The sequence below is a fragment of the Trichechus manatus genome, unplaced genomic scaffold (assembly GCF_000243295.1).
Source record: "Trichechus manatus latirostris isolate Lorelei unplaced genomic scaffold, TriManLat1.0 scaffold00279, whole genome shotgun sequence".
NCBI lineage: Eukaryota > Metazoa > Chordata > Mammalia > Sirenia > Trichechidae > Trichechus > Trichechus manatus.
Genome location: NW_004444215.1, coordinates 1,691,558 through 1,710,692, shown reverse-complemented (window position 1 = coordinate 1,710,692; position 19,135 = coordinate 1,691,558). Strand labels below are relative to the sequence as shown.

The 19,135-nt window shown below is 55.0% G+C and overlaps 1 protein-coding gene across 1 annotated transcript in view; it reads right to left on the bottom strand.

Annotated features, from left to right (window-relative positions):
• ZNF185 (zinc finger protein 185 with LIM domain) overlaps positions 1-19,135 on the bottom strand; it is a 38,673-nt gene that overhangs the window by 2,274 nt on the left and 17,264 nt on the right. Inside the window, exons 14-19 of the mRNA XM_023725023.1 lie at positions 16,471-16,566; positions 15,549-15,638; positions 10,024-10,221; positions 5,223-5,420; positions 2,594-2,674; positions 480-551 (exon numbers count right to left, since the gene is read on the bottom strand). Coding sequence (XP_023580791.1) covers positions 480-551; positions 2,594-2,674; positions 5,223-5,420; positions 10,024-10,221; positions 15,549-15,638; positions 16,471-16,566 — 735 coding nt within the window. The remainder of the gene's footprint in view (positions 1-479; positions 552-2,593; positions 2,675-5,222; positions 5,421-10,023; positions 10,222-15,548; positions 15,639-16,470; positions 16,567-19,135) is intronic.

The window sequence follows — 19,135 nt, the reverse complement described above, 5'->3', positions numbered from 1 at the left end:
ACCAAGGCAGAGGAGAAGCCGCGGAATCTGCTTGCCGTGCCACTACAGGCAGGCTGCATTGTAGCAGACCTGTGTCTTTCACTGAGAAATCAGTGACAAAATCTCCAAAGCCCCTTTCTCTGCTCTTCCAAGGATTTTAAAGCGGGAAATCATCTTTGCTAGGACCACCCTGACTGTGGCAGCATCAAAAAACGCCCCCCCCCCCCCCCCCCCCCGCTCACCCACGGCCCTGCCCCCGCCCGCCCGCGGCTCTAGGCGCTTCAGGAGCTGGTGCTTCTTTCCCCATTTGACTTCTGGGTGCGAAGCCAGTTTTCTTGATCCTCTACCCACTGATGTCCTGTCTTCTGTGTAGTTTTGTTTGTTTTGCTTCTGGTCAGATTTGCAAGGTGATTAAGGGTTCAATTAGATTCTAATTGCTGGCCTCAGGCCTCTCCTGCGGCCACATCTCCCTTAGCGCTTCGGTGAGAAAGAAGACGCACCTCTCAGAGTAGGGAGTGTTGTCGTGTGGGGGCTTCTCCACCGCGTCAAACACGTCCTCTCCGCCGCTGACACTGCAGGAAGTGACAGGGGTGAGGAGGTCAGAAGCGGGGAGCCAGGTCACCACCCCAGTAATGAGCGGCGGCACTTTCTGACCAGCCCTGTGACGAAAGGCTGAGACAGGGCTTGGCGCTGCCAGCCACCCTACATTATCCCAAATGGCCAGGGGAGACTTTGAAGCTAATTTCACAACAGGAGCAGGCCGTGGTGTCCCAGGAGCGGATGCCCAGGAGGCATGCTGCCGTCAGAGAAGCACCCTGTCAGGGTGAGGGAGATGGTGGGCTGGGGGTGGCTAGGACAGGAGGATCCCAGCTGCCCTGCCCCGTGGGGAAGGGGTAGGGCTCTTCTCCCCACGTTTGTCAGAAGCCCATCGGCAATCAGGCACTGGGGATAGGAAAAAAGAGAAGGCAACATTCTAACATCATACCCGTGGGGCTACCAACTCTACCTAGTTCCACAACTTTTCCATCCCTGAAAGGAAGCCCTGGATCTATCAAGCAGTCACTCCGATCCTCTCCCTCCCCACCCCTAGGCAACGCCAATTGCTCTCTGTCTGTGCAGACGCACCTATTCCGTTCGAAGACGGCTGTTTATAATAAAAACTAACAGCTAAAACCAGAAACCACTGCTGGAGAGGGACGACTAACTAGCCGCAAGCCCTGGGCTACCAGTCTGGAGGGGCTATTCTCGCGGGACACCAGGAGATGGGTGCAGTTTGGTCACGTGACTCTCACACAAGTAAATCCAAAACCAGTTGCTTGGAGTCAACTCCGACTCATGGCACCCTCGTGTGTGTCAGAGCAGAACTGCACCCTATACGGTTTTCAATGGCTGATTTTTTGGAAGTAGATGACCAGGCCTTTCTTCCGAGGCACCTCTAGGCAGACTCAAATCTTCAACCTTTCAGTTAGCAGATGAGCTCATTAACTCTTTGCACCACCCAGGGACTCCTAAACACCAATTACCATCAAGTCCAATTCATGGCAACCCCACGTGAGTCAGAGTAGAACTGTGCTCCATAGGGTTTTCAATGGCTGATTTGTCACAAGTAGATCACCAGGTCTTTCTTCCACAGTGCCTCTGGGTGGACTCAAACCTCCAACTAGAGACGGATTCTAGACGGCTACGACAATGGGCACCACGGGTGTGCCAGAGGTTTCACTTACGTTACTTCTAATGTCAAAACTTCTCTGAACAAAGCCAGAGGGGACAAAGCCAGAGGGGTGGAAAGTAGGTTAGAGCTTGTCGGGGGCTGGGAGTGGTGATGTGAGGGACTGCTAATGTGTCGGGGGTTTCTTTTGGGGTGATAAAATGTGCTGGAATGAGACAAAGGTGGTGGTGGATGCAGAAACTTCACTCTGTGAAGACTCTAAAAACCACTGAATTATATACTTCCAAAAGGTGAACTCTACCTCAGCAATACTATTTTAAAAATCACTCTCAAGAGTTACAGATGTAGAAACAAGCTCAGAGAGGTTAAGCATCTTGGCCAAGATGACCCAGCTGGTGCGGGCTGAGCTGGGGTTGAACTGGAGTCACAGCTCCAGTGGAAAGCAGGTCTGTGATGAGGCTGGATGCTCCTTTCTGTCACTAAAGTTTTCTCCCTAGCAGGGGGCTGATGTCATGAAGACCATCCCCCAGGGCCCCATCTCAGCGTGGGGAGTATCAGGGAGCAAGCAGTGGAAAACACCGCCAGTGACAAGTTACACAGACGTCAGGAGCTGTTGTCCAGAGTGTGTTCAAACGTGGCAATCTGGCCGAACTGGAAGGGTGGGGGACTGAAGGGAGGAGCCCCGTGTTCCGCAAGAGGGTCCCCGGAGAAGAGGAAGGCTGCCGGGCACCAAGCAGCAGTGGCGGCGGAGAGGAGCAGCCGGCAACGGCACGGTGGCCACACTCGGAGGCACCGAGCGAGGCAAGCAGGTGGAAACACCTGGTCGCTCACTGGGCGAGGACATCATCTGTCCTCTCGACAGCTCCTCAGGGGCTGCAGGGTGGAGGACGACACCAGCCTGATAGAGGAAGGCCCCGGAACAGAAGGCATCGGGAGTGCCCTTACCCGCTGTAGAGCGAAGACGACGGCTTCCCAGAAGAGACCTCGCCGGCGTCCGCGCACTCCTTCAGGAAGAGGCGGCCTTTGCTGCAGAGAGAGCATGCGCAGAGCCGAGGAGGTAAGCCAGAGGGCTCACGAGGAGAGGGCCTGGCCCACAGCAGCTGCCCGAGGCCCGGCTCCCAGGCCGCGCGGACGACAGCTGCTGGGCTGCTGGCACTCTTAGGGACCTGGGCTCAAACGAAGCCGTGGGTTAGCACTTGAGAGCCCCGAAAGAGGCCACCTGCACCCAACTCCCCCCAGGCTTCTGGGCTCCAGCCCTCCCTTCTCTCTACTTTGCTTTCCACACAACGCTGCCTCCCCCACCTGAGACGAGGCTGCCTTCACCCACCCGAGATGAGTCTGTCCTCCAGGCCTCAATCCAAGGCTGGGGGTCCTCCCCTTCTGGGCCTTCCCTGCAAGATCTCCACCTCCAGTGTGACCTCTCCCTTCTCACTCCTGACCTCCAGAGGCCTAGACAGTCCCGGGCTGCCTGTGGACAAGAGCAGCCCCCTTCTATGCTGACCCTCCCCACCCGGTAGCCTCCCTGCAAGGCCATCACTTCCTGTAGAGACTAACCACCTCTTCTCTGAGAGGTGAGGGGAGAGAGGGGCATTCAGCGGCTTCCCAGGCCCGCTCCCCAGGAATATCAGTGAGGCTCTCTGATGGCAGTGCCAACATCCATCCATGCCCTAGAAAGTGCCACGTCAGCTTCTTCCTTGGGACGGGGAGGGGTCCGAGGAGCTGCATCTAGGGCCACAAACAGGAGTCTGTGCTGGGGGGCCTAGGACCGCACCTGAGCCCGAGCCAACGGGCTACTGGGAGCTAATGGACTTGGCCTTGAAGGCTCATCAGAGGCCAGAGAACGGACCCTCTTTTTGCAGGGAGTCAGTGACAAGACCCAGTCTTCCAGTCTCCACCCAGAACTCCTTCCCTGGTCCCTGATTCACTGGGCTCAAGTGGAACCATGGGGTCACCCTGGGACGTACCAGTCAGGAGAGGCACTGGACCACTGTACTCTGGGTGTAACGTGGGAAGACTCAGCCCCCCTCCTGACTGGATGGGACAATCCCCTCCTAGGATCACCCCATCCCAGCTGCCAGAGAACTCTCTGGAGAACACAAGGCTAAAAAGCAGACGGCTGGCTGAATTTAGGCATCACGGAGGAAGGCAGGCACAGGCGGGGACTTGATGGGGATTATGACTTTCTGAACAGCCACTCCTCGGCCACCCCACACGGCCCTCAGGATGGACTCAACCTCCCAGCGCACCCACAAGGCCTTTCAGCGGCCATGCCCTTCCTTGCACTTGCTTATCCTACTCCCGACTGCAAGTCCCACACCAAAAGTGGCCACAGCTGCCCACCACCCATTAGGGCCTCCATTGAGCACCACCACTGACTGCCCCCTGTACCTGCCAGCTCAGGCCTGCCTGCCCTCCAGTGGCCTTAGGCCAGCACTGCAGGGCACGCTACGTTTGAGTCAGCCCTAGACTGATTTTGGCTTCTGGTGGCATAGTGGTTAACGACTGCTAACCAAAAGGTTGGCGGTTCAAATTCACCAGGTGCTCCTTGGATACCCTATGGGGCAGTTCTACTCTGTCCTATAGGGTCACTTTGAGTCAGAATCCACTTGACGGCAACAGGTAACATGCAGGCAGCACCACCTCCTCCTCCAGAAAGCCCTCCCGCCTCAATGCACCCAGCTACCCTGTGCCACAGGAGCACACTCTGGAGATTGGAGGAAGGGGGCGGATCCTTCCTGGGGAGGAGGTGGTGTTATCTGCAAAGGCACATTCAGGGGCACTGCAGGCCAGTCCGCTGCATGTGACGAGGTTTTAGAAAGTGACGCACATACCAGACCTTGATTGTTCTCCTCCCACCCCAGTGCCACACCAGTCGGGGTCTCGAGCACTGGGTTCTCTGACAAGGTGGTGAGCCAACATTGTCATTGACCTTTCCCAGAAAACCCTCAGCTGTTTCCCCAGGCTGCTGCTGCCAGCCTCTCACAGCCACAGCCCCGCCCTAGGATCCGCTGCCCCTGCACGGCCAGGCCGCGGGGGCCACTAGAAGCTGCCAGAACCCCCGCATCTTCCATGTTCTGCTCCAGAAAGTACCTGAGACTGTAAAACATCTTACCAAAACCACCACCATCATCGTCAGAAACCCCCAGGACCTCCAGCTAGTGGTCCTCTACAACCGTCTAGCAGAGCACACAGCCCTGACTGCCCTAGGGGCACTGGGGCCGTGCTTAGCCGGGGTAAGGGTGCGCAAGCTCATCCAACGGTAGTCTTTACCCCCACAGCAAATCCCATTCACACCAGGGCATGCTTGCTTCTCAAAGAGGGACCTCTGACCTCCACGAATGGTAACGCCACCCTGTGGCCCTCTCCCCACGCAAGCCTTCTGGCTCCAACCAGCTGCCAGCCAACACGACTCTGCCGTCCTCTCGTGCCTGCCTGCACTACCTGGGCACGTGGCTCCGAGCCCACTCCTAGTGCTGGGATGGTCATTTCTGCTCTGCCACTCACACCTGCAGAGGGTACTGGGCATGCCCAGCCCCGGCAACAATCCCGGCCACCCGCGCCCCCCAGTCCTCACCTGCTAGAGTGGCCCTCCAGTTCAATGAGCTGCTCGGGTACTCGGGGGCTGCTCGGTCCCTCGGGGCCGCTGTCATCTGTGGGCTGCGGACTGGGGGCAGCTGGCTCTCCTTGACTCCCTCTCAGGGCTGCGGGCCATTCCTGCCAGGCCTCTCTGGCCTTGGTGGTGTCTTTCTGTTCTACATACCCAGAGAAGGCACTGAGGAAGGAGAAAGGACAAACACCCTTATGAAGCAAGTGCCGTGGGACCAAGCCTTACTTCCCCATCCCACACTGTCACCTCCTGGGTGCACGGAGGGACTGTCTCCCTTACAGTGAGAGAGAACCCAAGCACAGCCCCACCCCACAAGCAGGCAGCCAACTCCTCCTTGGAGGACCCGGGCACCGCTTCCTCCTGACAAAGGCAGTCTCCAAGTGCGCCTGAAGACTTCAATGCGGTTGTTACAGACAAGCTCTTTGCTTGACTGGAAACACAGTCCCCCTCCTCCCACTCCCATTCCTCCTGTCCCCAGGCCTTCCCTACCCCCTGCCCATCGCCCTGCCTAGAATGACCCAAGCCCCGTCTTCTGGCCGTGGCGTCAGAAACCCTATGAGTGCAGTGGGGCCCAGCTCTCTGGAAAGGCACTTCTCCCCCAGGCTGCACTGGCGGCCTGGGGAGGGTGGGGAGGGAGTGCGTGCAGAGTGGACATTGTCTGGGAGAACTGTCGTGTTCACTAGAGTCTTAAAGGGGCGGTGACCCGAAAAAGGGGAGAACACCATGAAAACCAGAAATCCCCAGACGGGCGGGGCCTGAAGAGCGGCTCGGGATCATTTGTGATCCTGGCACGCCATCTGGCGGCCCGTACGGGCAGCGGCAGGAAAAGCTCCGTGGAAACCAATCTCGCCCGGGAAGGCCATTTCGCGCGTTTAACCATCGCATTTCCCGGCGGGCACTGCGGCCCAGCCCGCGGCTGCTGGAATCGCACAAGCGCGCAGGCGCACAACATTCGATTCTGGCGCACACAGGATGGGCATCTGCGCAAACCTGGCGCGAATCTGGCGGGAGCGCACGCGCCCGGACTACACCCGCGCAGGCGCAAACCTTTTTTGGCGCCTTTGGGCTATGAGTAGAAATCGACTCGACGGCAAGGGCTTTGTTTGTTTGTTTTGGCAGCTAGGACCTCCCAATCTTCTTTATTGTGAAGTAGTCACTATTATTATGAGGCAGTAGCACTCCCATCCCCTTTTTACAGCTGAAAAAGCTGGGATATGGGTGGTCGGCTTGCAGCTGAAAATAGGCCGTCAGGATCGAACTCGGCCCCCCACCTATCACGTGACAGCCTTTACACAAAAGACCCTGCAGTCCTGACCCTTGGGAATAGATGGGGGTGGGAGCAGGGGCGAGACTCAGTATTTACACGTCCCATTTAAAACAAGTGAGCTTTTCTCAGCTCCAGCGCTCCTCCAGCCACTGCTCTCATCCATCTGCTGCCCCTCCAACAGCCAAACTGCTTCAGAGAGCTGTCTGTACTCATTCTTGTCACTTCCTCGTCCCCTTCTCTCCATCAACGCTCCACTGAAGTTGCTACAGCTCCTCAAACTGTCTATGCCGGAGGACTTCCCCTCCTCCATCCATCTGGGGCCGCTATTTTTTCCTACACGCAGCTCCCGCACGACAACACCCAAACTCGCTGCTACCCTGCTCACCCCGATGAGTCTACTGACCACAGGCTTGGATGTCCTGGCAATGGTAAAATGCTATAAAAGCTGACAAATGCCAACTCTCAGCTTCTGTACTTCTCATGGGGGCCCCAGTCACTTTACAGATCACATTCCTCTAGACATTCTTTTAGCCAAATCGAGTTAGCTGCTACAGTTGGCTACTCTCCCTCCTTGAACCTTTCCTTTTTTCTTCAAGGAAGCACACTTCTGGTTGGCCTCCTACCTCTCTGGCCATTCACTCATCTCTTGTTCTGCCCTACCTCTTAATATGGGTGTTGCTTTAGGATTCCAATGTCCTCTTCGTCTCTTCTCACTTTGCGCATACTCCCTGAGCAATTTTACTCTTTCCCATGGCTTCGGTTACCACCGACACACATCCTAAGCTCCGGTCCCATTAGTCCATTCATCTGCCTCCTGGACCTTGCCCCGTACATATGTCATAGGTGTCTCACACTCAACGTGTCCCAAACATAACTCATTATCTTCTTCTACCCCCCTGCTTGCGAGTTTGGGTGAATACGGTGATGCCATTTGTTGAGATAACGGACACAGAGATGCAAAATTCATTTATTCATGAATTGGTTTTGTTTGTTATTTTGTTGTTTTTGGTGAGACAGTGTGTTGGGAAAGATGCTGTCATGGATTGAATTGTGCCCCCCCCCCAAAATTATGTGTTGTAAATCCGAAACCCTATACTTGCGGATGTGATCCCATTTGGAAATAGGGTTTTCTCTGTTACGTTAAAGAGGCCATCTCAGTGTAGGGTGTTTTAAGCAGATAAGGTGCAGAGAAGCAAGCACAAACGGAGGGGAGGAGGATACACGCCCGGTGAAGATCACCAAGGAACCGAGGAACAGAAGCTGAAAGAGACGAAGACCTTCCCCCAGAGCTGACAGAAAAAGAAAGCCTTCCCCTGGAGCCGGTGCCCTGAATTTGGACTTCTAGCCCACTAAACCGTGAGAAAATAAGTTTCTGTACATTAAAGCCACCCACTTGTGGTATTTCTACTATAGCAACACTAAGAAACTAAGACAGATACTGAGTTTGGCTTGGGGCATGCCGAGTTTAGGGAGGGGCAGAGGCCCATGAGGCTACCCGTTGGCATTATATGTAGGCAAGCCTGCTGACCCTACCCCTTGTTCCTCAGAGTCTCCAGCCAGAAACCCTCTGCCTCAGTTTGACCAAACTTTAGTCAGACGTCACTCCTCCCCGCAGGCCCTTGAACTTTAGCTGCCCCCAGGCCCGAGCAACGGGCCCCCTCATCAGCTTATCCTGAGAATCGCCTGAGCCAGTGGAGCCACACAGCATGTGCTTAATTCCCCTGGCAACCAGTGGTGACATCACGTGTGGAGCTGTCCCTGGGAGCTTGTGGAGAGAAGCAGAGAATGCGTGCTCCGCACACATGTTGGCTTCCAAAGATGGGGAGAGTTGGGGCTGAGCTGGGCCCGTGCACTTCCTGCTCCCAGCCTGACAAGCGACGCATCATTCCTCTCTGTAATGGACTGAATTGTGTATCCCCTAAATATGGCCCCTGTACCCATGGCTGTGACCCTGTTTGGAAATAGGGATTTCTTTTGTTATGTTAATGAGGTCATACCAGTGTAGGCTGGATTCTAAACCTAATCGATCTGAGTTATAAAAAGAGCAGAAGAGACACAGAGGCACACACAGGGGGAAGACAGACACCATGTGAGGACCCACCCACAAGCCCAGGAACTCCAAGTATTGCTGGCAGTTACTAGAAGCCGAAATAGACAAAGAAGAGCCACACCCTGGATTCCAACCTCCAGCCTCCTGAACTGTGACACGGTACATTTCTACTCATGGTATTTCTGTTACAGCAGCACTAGGAGACTAAGCCAGATGGGTTGGATATTCTTAAATAAGACCAAAAACAAACAAACAAACCCGTTGCCGTCAAGTGGATTCCGACTCATAGCAACCCTATACGACAGGGTAGAACTGCCCCATAGAGTTTTCAAGGAGCACCTGGTGGATTTGAACTGCCGACCTTTTGGTTAGCAGCCGTAGCTCTTAACCACTAGGACACCAGGGTTTCCTCTTAAGAAAACCTGCTATATAACAGGTGAGCCTGGCCCTAAACATAGCCTGTGACCTACCTAATTTTGGAGCCTCTGTGCTAGGAGAAGCCCCACGGCCATCAGCATTTTCATTTCATTTTATTTTATCCCTGAAGAGGCGCCATAGGTACCTGCCACCTGCTGGCCACAGCGGACCAGCCGCCTGACCCCACCACCTCCTGGGCTGTCTCCTAGCAGTAGACCCTGCTTTTATCTGCAGAAGTGCTCAGAGCTTCCATTAGCTCTCACGGGAATCACCGAACAGTACAAGCCCCTGTATTTTAAGTCTCTGCTCTTGTGTCCGTATGGGACACGCAAGGTCCCGGCCAGTGGGCCAGCTGCCTTCAGGAGAGCTCTGACTTTAAAACCTCACCCCACACCCCACAGTCCCCTCCCATCACGGTCGCACAGGCGCTTGTCGTCTCGCTCACACACACTGACACACTGGCAGCCACAGCATCACGGCCACTGTCACCCTCACCTCTCTTTCTCAGCTTCACGCTGTCACTCTCTCCCACTTGTGCTCTCACACCCCGTCATCCTCAGCCAACAGCCATTTCTACCACAAATAGCCCTCACCTACCTGGACGCCGGGAGCCCTAGTGGCGCAGTGGTTAAGAGCTCAGCAGCTAACAGAAAGATCAGCAGTTCGAATCCACCAGCCACCCCTCGGAAACCCTGTGGGGTAGTTCTATGCTGTCCTATAGGGTCGCTATGAGTCCAAATCGACTCAATGGCAATGGTTTACCTGAGTGCCACCCTGTAGTAGACATATACCCCGGGAGCCAGTGTCTCCCTCCTGCCTGGTGTCAGGAATGGGCCAGGGCCTCTTACACCTGGGGACAGACCCCGGCTCTCCTCACAGGCCCCTGCCCCAGCTCCACCACTGCTCCAAGCTCAGGGAGTGACCCACGACAGGGTGCGGATCATCCAGCATTGGCATGACAGTGGGGAAAAGCAGTCCACACCCGGCTGCGGCCCCTGGCAACAATCCCGGCCACCCATGACCCCAGTCCTCACCTGCCAGAGTGACCCTCCAGTTCAATGAGCTGCTCGGGTCTCCGGGGGCTGCTCGGCTCCTCCGGGCCGCTGGTGTCTGTGGGCTGCGGACTGGGGGCAGCTGGCTCTCCTTGACTTCCTCTCAGGGCTGCGGGCCATTCCTGCCAGGCCTCTCCGGGCTTGGTGGTGTCTTTCTGTTCTTCATACCCAGAGAAGGCACTGAGGAAGGACAAACACCCTTAGGGAGCAAGTGCCGTGGGACCTCGCCTTACTTCCCCACCCCACACTGTCTGTGCACCTCCCGGGTGCACGGAGGGACCGTCTCTGTGAGGGTGAGGCAGAGAGCACCCAGGCACAGCCCCACCCCACGAGCAGGCAGCCGTCTCCTCCTTGGAGGACCCGGGCACCGCTACCTCCTGACAAAGGCAGTCTCCACACATCCTAGATTGAGACTGGGTCTCTGATGCTCCCCCATTAATCGGCAAGCAAGAATTGGCCCCCACTGTCCTGGGCAGCAAGCTCTCAGGATTGTCCTCCCTCCCCAGCCATGGTGCGGCTCCTGTAAGCCTCGCTTCACCTCTGCACCCTACTCTCGCAGCTGCTACCACAGGAGAGAGGAAAGGCTGCTGGCCGAGCCTACACCTGCAGCCCCCCCACCCCCACCCCTACCCCGAGTGCTGAGGCACTGCTTTCTGTGAGATAGGGCGCCTGCCTGGTGGCCTCGAACACCAGTGTCCTACATCCACTGGGTCAGGGGCAAAGATGGGGTCTGGTTCTTGGTATCACAAGGCCAACACTGCAGAAAAATGATAATCAAGTTCCCCATCACCTCGACCCTGGTTCACCCTGAACTCAATTCTCCCAGTATCATCAGTAAGAGGACTGCCTCTAATCGCTGGGGTGGGGAGCACCCTGCAGCAAGACCACACAAGCAGCTCCTGCCAGCTGGGACTGTTTTCATGGAAGCATCCCTGCCTTCAAGCTGCAATAACAAGGGGCGCAGCAGCCACACTTTCCCAAGTCTCCCCTGAAAGCAGTGCGACTCTTCACCCTCACGTCCAGGAAACCAAATATCCCAGCTGGCACAACAAACTGATTGTCACCTCCAGCTGCCTGGGCAGAACTGCAGGCAAGTGGGTGTGACACCCCGATAACTGTGGGGAACACCCCATCAGCGTCCTGCCCCTGTACTGCTTCCACCCAGACACCACCAGTGGGCTGCCCACAAAACACCGGCCCTCAGCAGCATGATGCTCAAGACAAACCTAGAAGGCCTCCAGAGTGTGGCCCTTGACTCCGGTGGCCCTGACCTACCTGTACCATGGACTTAATCAGGGTCCCGCCGCCACCCCATGTCCTCTGCAGAAGTACGGTGGTAGAGGTTGTCCTAACCAAGATCCTGAATTGTGGATTGAATTGTGTCTTCCCAAAAGATCTGTTGAAGTCCTAAACCCTGTACTTGTGAATGTGACTTTGTTTGGGCAAATCAGGTTTTTCTTTGCAGAAGTTATCGGTGAACAGAATCAAAGGGTGAGCTCTAATCCTGAGCCCTCTTGAGTGGTGTCATATGGAAGGGGAGAGCAGAGAGTCACACATGGGGAAGATACTGTGTGAAGATACAGCTACAAGATATGAGCACACAGAGAAACACAGAGGGAGCACAGCGCTGCCGACACCTTGATTTCAGACTTCTGGCCTCTAGAACTGGGAGGGAATCGATTTCTGTTGTCCTAAGCCACACAGTGTGTGGTCATCCATTCCAGTAGCCCCAGGACCATCCGAGAGCTGGTTTATGTGAAGCCTGCTTTCCGGCTGTACCCAGCTCAAGGAGCCAGGAGCTCACTCCAGCCACTGCTGACTCCCGACACAACCACACTCTCTGCAGGACGAGAACGGCCCTCTTCCTGCTCTCAGTACATTCCTCCACTGGGTGACGACCCTGCCAGCAGTGAGTAAATGTGTCCAAAGGTCACCTGCTCCTCACGCAGAACGTTAACCAGAAAAGCAATGACTTTGCAACATAGCAAGGAGGAAAACCGCATGTGTTTTAGATGTAAAAATCTAATAAAGTTTAGCGGGGAAAGGACAGGCTATCTAGACCATTAAATCCCCAGTGTCCTTGAACAGTTTGGGGGAAGCAGGCATCTCGATGGTGCTGGTTTTGCCACTAGTTTACAGGTGAGGAAACCGAGGCACAAAGGAGTTGAGTAACATGCCCAAGGCCACAGAGCTAGTTTAAGTGACAGAGCTTGGATTTGAACCCAAGACCCTGGGCCCACGCCTTAACCACTACACATACTGCATCTCTCTATGTGTGTGATGGCACAAGACCAAGGAGGAGTAGGCCAGCGTCCAGAGAGTTTGGGACAGTTGACCTTGCTTTGTAACCCAGTAGGGCAAGGCTGCCCGCTCCGCAGGGTCTGGCCATCCGTCCCCGCGGTCCTCGCCCCCCTCCAGCATTGTCGCCATCACTGGGTCTCACCGCCCGCCCGGGTCCCGGCCGGCTGCGCTCCCCGCACGTCCACACCCCCGCTCCGGACAGCTCGCGGACCGGTCTCGGACCAGCCTTGGTCCAAGAGGCAGCCTGCAGGAGCCCTTTTAGGGCGCGGGCTGGGGGCGACTCTGCACACGTGGTCAAGGGAGGCGCCGCGATGCCCGGACCGGGAGGCGAGGGAGGGGCAGTGGGCACCCAGGGCGGGGCCGGGGGGGGGGGGGGGCGGGCTCATTTGTGATCCTGGCGCGCTATCTGGCGGCCGGCGCGGGCACGGCTGCAGGAGAAGCGCCATGGAAGCCGTTCGCGCCAGGGACGGCCATTTCGTTGTATTGACCGTCGCATTTCCCGGCGGGCAACGCGCCAAGCCCGCGGCTGAGGAAATGGCGGCCCGCGCAGGCGCACACACGACGGCCACAGGTCCGTGGAAACCGCACTCGCGCGCAGGCGCACACAGGATGGGCACCTGGCGCGAATCTGCAGGGCGAGCAGGCGCCAGGTCTACGCGCGCGCAGGCGCACACGTTCTGTGCTCCCTACCCGCAGCCTGCGAAGCTAGTGGAACCGTTTGCGTCCACCCCATTCCCCCAGAGATCGTGAAAGCTCTAGAACAGAGTTTCTCCACCTCGCGACTACTGACTCAAGCCAAATAATTCCGTGTCGTGGGGCCTGCGCTCTGTACTGTAGGATGTTTAACAGCATCCCTGCTCTTCACCCACTAGATGCCTGCGTTGTTGTCAGGTGCCTGGAGTTGGTTCCGACTCCCAGCGACCCAATGTACAACGGAACGAAACACTGCCCAGTCCTGCTCCATCCTCACAATCATTGTTGTTTGAGCCCATTGTTGCAGCCACTGTGTCAATCCATCTCGTTGAGGGTCTTCCTCTTTTTCACTGACCGTCTACTTTACCAAGCATGATGTCCTTCTCCAGGGACTGGTCCTTCCTGATAACATGTCCAAAGTATGTGAAACGTTGTCTCGCCATCCTCCCCTCTAGGGAGCATTTTGGCTGTACTTCTTCCAGGACAGACTTGTTTGTTCTGCTGGCAGTCCATGGTGCCTGTATCAACACCCAAGTCCTGACAAAAATGTCCTCAGACATTGCCAAATGTCCCCAGAGGATCGACCCTGGATCAGAACCACTGCCCTCCAACAATGCACCTGGACTGGACCTGAGAATAAACGGGCTGTAAAAAAGACATGGACGGTGGAGCCCCAGCCCAGGACAATAACATCGGAATCTGGTGTGGGGCTCGGGAAGCTCCTTTTTCCTTTGTTTCAAAAATATTTCCCTGGGTGATTCTCAGGTGCAGCCAGGGCTGTGAAACACTGTGGCCAAGAAAGTTTGTATTGATTTTGCAAACTTTTAAACATTAACACAAAGTGCTTCCGAGCCTGTGTTCTAGAGTTGGCCACTTCTGCACTCTCACAAGGAGTGCATCCCTCAGTTCCCTCCTCTGTCAGATTGTATAATAAGAACCCAGTCCTTCCCAGGGTTTGGCGAGGATCAATGAGATCCTGCAGAGGCGTGCTTTGCACACTAACCAGCTGGCAGTTACTGGTTCAGATTTCACGCACTAGCTTTTTTAGTTCCTCTTGAGGTTCTTCAAGCCTCTTGCCTCGGGACTCAGCTCTGCCACTTGTAAGGCTGCAGACCAGTCACTTAACCTTCCTATGCTTTTGTGTCCTCATTTCACAGGATTGTTAGGGAGACTGTGGTAGCGTACACAGAGCACCTAGCACAGCACACTGTGTTGCCGTTAGCTGCCATTGAGTCAGCCCCCGACTTACGGAGACCCCATGCACAACGAGATCGGACCATTGTGCTCCGTAGAGTTTTCATTGGTTGATTTTAGGAAGTAGATCTCCAGGCCTTTCTTCCTGGTCCATCTCAGTCTGGAAGCTCTGCTGAAACCTGTTCAGCATCATAGCAGCACACAAGCCTCCACTGACGGACGGGTGGTAGCTGCGCATTAGGTGCACTGGCTGGAAATGGAATCCAGGTCTCCCTCATGGAAGGAGAGAATTCCACCAGCGGACCAGGTGTTAACTATTGTTTTCATTCTGACGGTTAACTGTCAGTGCAATCAGAAAGAAGTCATATAATAGGGCCTCATACCTTAGAGATACGCGGGGATGGCGCATCATCCCGGTTGAGTCGGGTAACAATATAAAAAAGCCGCCGCACTGCAGTGGGAAAATGCAAAGCTACATCAGACCATGTTCCTCTTTGGCTTAAAACTTGGGACAAAATCCCAACTCTGATTCTGGCTTACCAAGGTCCAGTTGCATCTACACCCCTCGCCAGCCGGGCGCTGGTGCTCTGTGCTTTGGAACAGGCTAAGGTTCTGTGGTTTGCAGCTCCTTCATCTGCAGCTCTCCTCCCTGCTTGTTCTTGAGTCTGGCGCCTTCTCTTCCCTACGAGGAGTTCACCTGTGCCACCCCCACCTGAGCAGTAGCCCTCCTCAGCCCATCTGTCTCAGCCCCCGGGCTGTTTCCTCAAGAGCACTGTTGTTCCTTTGCTGGTGGCGAGACCTGGGTTCCAGGGCTTTGTTCTTCATTCTACTCCGGTGTGAACCTCGTGGGATTGTGGGGAGGGCTGAATGCGACAATGTGTGCACACAGCTGCACACACAGTAGGCACTCCAGAGTTCATTCTCATTGTGGTGCAAAAGGCCATCAGCCCCTGCCCACCTCTCCCGTGAGGACCCTCAGCACCAGCCACGTTCAGTACTTACAGCGCCCGTGCAGCACCTTGTTCGAGATTCGGCTCAGAGGCCACCGCCCGCATGAAGCCGCCCTGCCCTCTCTTCCCAGGCAGTGCCGCTTGTGCTCTCAGCGCAGGCCCTCCCACAGCACCCACCGGCTGTGCTCTACTCTGCACTGGCCTCTGCTTCCCCACCGACCGGGCGCCCAGGGAAGGCAGGGGCTGCTCTGGTTCTTCCGTGCGGCAGAAAGCCATGTGCTCGGGCAGCTGACAGGCTGGCGGCCTCACGTTCCTTACACCCGAGCTGCCCTTCCACCCCAGAAGCTCATCGGGCCGCTGCTGCCTTACCCCTTCTCATCTGCCTTGGTGTCCTCCAGATCTTCGGGCTGCATGCTCTTCCCTTCAGCTGGGCCAGCAGAGGCCGAAGGTGCACTGGAGCTGAGGGAGGGAAGCGCACAGCCTGCTGAGGCCTCGTGCCCAAGGGGGCTGCTGGCCCAGACCTTCCCTTCCCCACTGTCTTCTCACAGGCAACGGGGGACGGGCCTATGTCTTCCAGCAAAGGCTGGCTGCTCAGTCCTGGCACAGGTGTGGCATGGACGCCACTGCATGTGATAATGTCATGTGAGCCCAGAACCTGGCCTTAGCACTGCCCCTGACCAACTCGGGGTCCCTGGAGATGTCTCCTCCTGGTTTTCAGTTACAGTATCCTCACCTGACCTACCTCGTGGGGGTCCTGTGGGAGCCCCGGAAGATCGTTCTTCCTAGGGCTTACTAACTGCCCCACGCACCCACAGCAAAACGGCTGCTCCAGTGAGGCTGAGTGGGTTGGTGGATGAAATAGGGCAGAGGCCTTGACCTTGACAGCCCTCCCCAGCCACCTGCCTCCTAGGACCAAGCCCTCTAGTGCTGACTGGCTGTCCTCCGGGTTCCTCTCGCTGGCTCCTGGTTGCTGGGCTGTAGTCCCTACAGGAGACGCTCCCTGCGACCCTCTCCCCCCCCCCCCCCCCAAGCAGGGACACTTCCCATGATCCATCTCCCAAAGCCACTGGTCCCACTGACACCTCAGGGCCCAACCTGTCCCTCCTGCCCCCACTGCCCCTGGTGGATGGTCCAGTGCCAGCCAGGGTCCCTCCCTGCCCTGCTGTTGTCACCTGATGGGAAGGGAGCAGAGAGCTGAGAAAAGCAAGGGGATCCTGGGGCCTTGGAGCCAAGGCTGAGCCCAGAAGCCTGTCTGCAATGGGCTTGGTTGCCCAAAGTTGCCCCCCTTTACCTGGTGGCCATGAGTCCAGGCTCGTGGCACTGAGAGCTGGCGCCATGCACACCCCGGTCATCCAGGAGAGGGGCAAAGGGAGCAGCCAAGCACAGCCTGTGGAAGGAGGCCAGGTGTGGTTCAGGATGCTGTGTTGGCCTGTCAACCCCCTTCCCGAGAGGGTGGCTCGGGCCATAATACTCACTGAGAGTTTGTGGCAGCAGGCACCTGATCAGTATGGCATAATGATTGTCATGGATTGAATTGTGTTCCCCAAAAATATGTGTCAACTTGGCTAGGCCATGATTTCCAGTATTGTGTGCCTGTCCTTCATTTTGTGATTGGATTATCCTCCATTTTGTGATTTGTAAATCCTAGCCTCTATTGGACATGTTGTCAGGAGGGATCAGTCCCTGGAGGAGGACATCATGCTTGGTAGAGTAGAAGGTCAGTGAAAAAGAGGAAGACCCTCAACAAGATGGACTGACATGGTGGCTGCAACAATGGGCTCAAGCCTCATGATTGTGAGCACGGCACAGGACCGGGCAATGTTTCGTCCCGTTGTACATAGCGTTTCTACGAGTTGGAACCGACTTGCACCAAACAACAACGCCTGTGGTTACAGTCCCTTTTGGGAGTGAGCTGTCTGTTATGTTAATGAAGCAGGATTAAGTCATGTTAATGAGGATTAGGGTGGGATGCAATACCCTTACTCAGGTCACAGCCCTGATCCATGTAAGGGGAATTTCCCTGGGGTGTGGCCTGCCTTACCTTTTATCTCACAAGAGATAAAAGGAGAGAGAAGCACGCATAGATAGGGACCTCAATACCACCAAGAAGAGATGGGAGCAAAGTGCATCCTTTGGATCCAGGGTCCCTGCACTGAGAACCTCCTGGAACCAGGAGACACAGAGAGCTGTAACATTGCAGATGGCGCAAGATGGCAAGAAGCAGCGGCAGAGAAATGGCAGCAGCAGAACCAGGAGACCTGCACGAGATGGCACGGGAGCCTTCGGGCAGGAAGCTTCCTGGCGGAGTGGGGTGCCTCTGGGCACTTGTTGGCAGAGCTAAAGAGCTTTGTAACACTTACCCGAGCAGGGCAGAGGCCGGGCTGAGGGCCAAAGAGAGGCCTGCCTACGGACAAAGCTGAGAAGAGGCTGTCCTGATTGACAAGGCCCTTCCTCAAGAGCCAAGAGAGAGAACAGAGAGAGAGAGAGAGAGAGCTTTCCCCACAAGCCAGTGCTCTGAACTTGGGTTTCTAGACTCCTAAACTGTGAGAAAATAAATTTGTTTGCTAAAGCCATCCACTTATGGTATTTCTGTTATAATAGCACCAGATAACTCAGGCGGTGGTTAAGCATAGGCTCCCTGGAGTCAGGTTGCCCAGTTCAAATCACAGCTTCCCCACCTCCGAGCTGTGTAACTTTGGGCAAGTTACTTGACCTCTTTGACCTCTGTTGTTTTTTTTTTAAACAAAGATTGGATAAAGGCACTGTAGCAGCTTTAAAAATTACTACAAATTTTGATGACTATTCATCTACGGATTAAGCAATTTTTTATTTAGCACTGACTGTGGGTTGGCAGTTCGAATCCACCAGGCACTCCTTGGAAACCCTATGGGGCAGTTCTACTCTGTCCTGTAGGGTGGCTATGAGTCGGAATCGACTTGACGGCAACACGTTTGGTTTGTTTTTCTTTTCTTTTTTTTTTTTTTTTTTTTTGGTGGATCACCATTCTGGCTAAACGGAAAAAAAAAAACAGAAATTTATTTTCTCACAGTTTGAGTCTAGAAGTCTGAAATCAGAGTGCTGGCTCACATGGAAGGCTCTCTCTCCCCGTCAGCACCGACTGTGGGTCACCATGGAGCCCTGGTGGCACAGTGGTTAAAAAGCTTGGCTGCTAACCAAAAAGGCCAGTAGTTTGAATCCACCAGCCGCTCCTTGAAAACCCTATGGAGCAGTTCTACTCTGTCCTATAGGGTCGCTATGAGTCGGAGTCGACTCGATGGCAGCGGATTTGGTTCTTGGTTTTAGTGGGTCATCATGAGTCAGAATTGACTCGATAGCAGTGGGTTTGGGTTTTTGTTTTGTTTTGTTTTTGTTTTTGTTTTTTTGGTGTGCCAGGCACTATCCCTTGAAATTAACTTCTTTAAAGATGGTAGAATATTCTATTGTATGGATTGTACTCATTTTATTTAACCAATTCCCTAGTGGCAGACATTAGGGTTGTTTTTAAATGTTTCACTATTATAAATAAGACTGCAGTGAATATCTTTCTGGGTCAAAGGGTACACAGATTTCAAAGGCTTTTGGTATTTACTGCCAAATTACTATTCAGGGGAGATTGCGCCAATTTATGGTCGCACCAACAGTGAAAGAGAATGAAAGGCAGACATTTGAGGCAAGCGTTGTTGTCTGAGGCATAAGTGCTTTCAAAAGGATAACTTTCGCATTTCACATCAAGCTGTGGTATTAGAAAGCTAGTAAGTTGGGCCTCAGTTTTATCGTCTGTGAAATGGGATGATGATTGTGACTGCCAAGTACACAGAGTAATGCCAGGGCCGTAGCACATGCCCACGTGTTCCTGTTATTCTTCCTCCTGGGCCTGTGGCTGCTTTGGAAGCAGTGGTCCTTTGCAGTCCCCTCTGCAAACTTGATACAGATGTGAGTGGGTGCTGTCTGGCCTG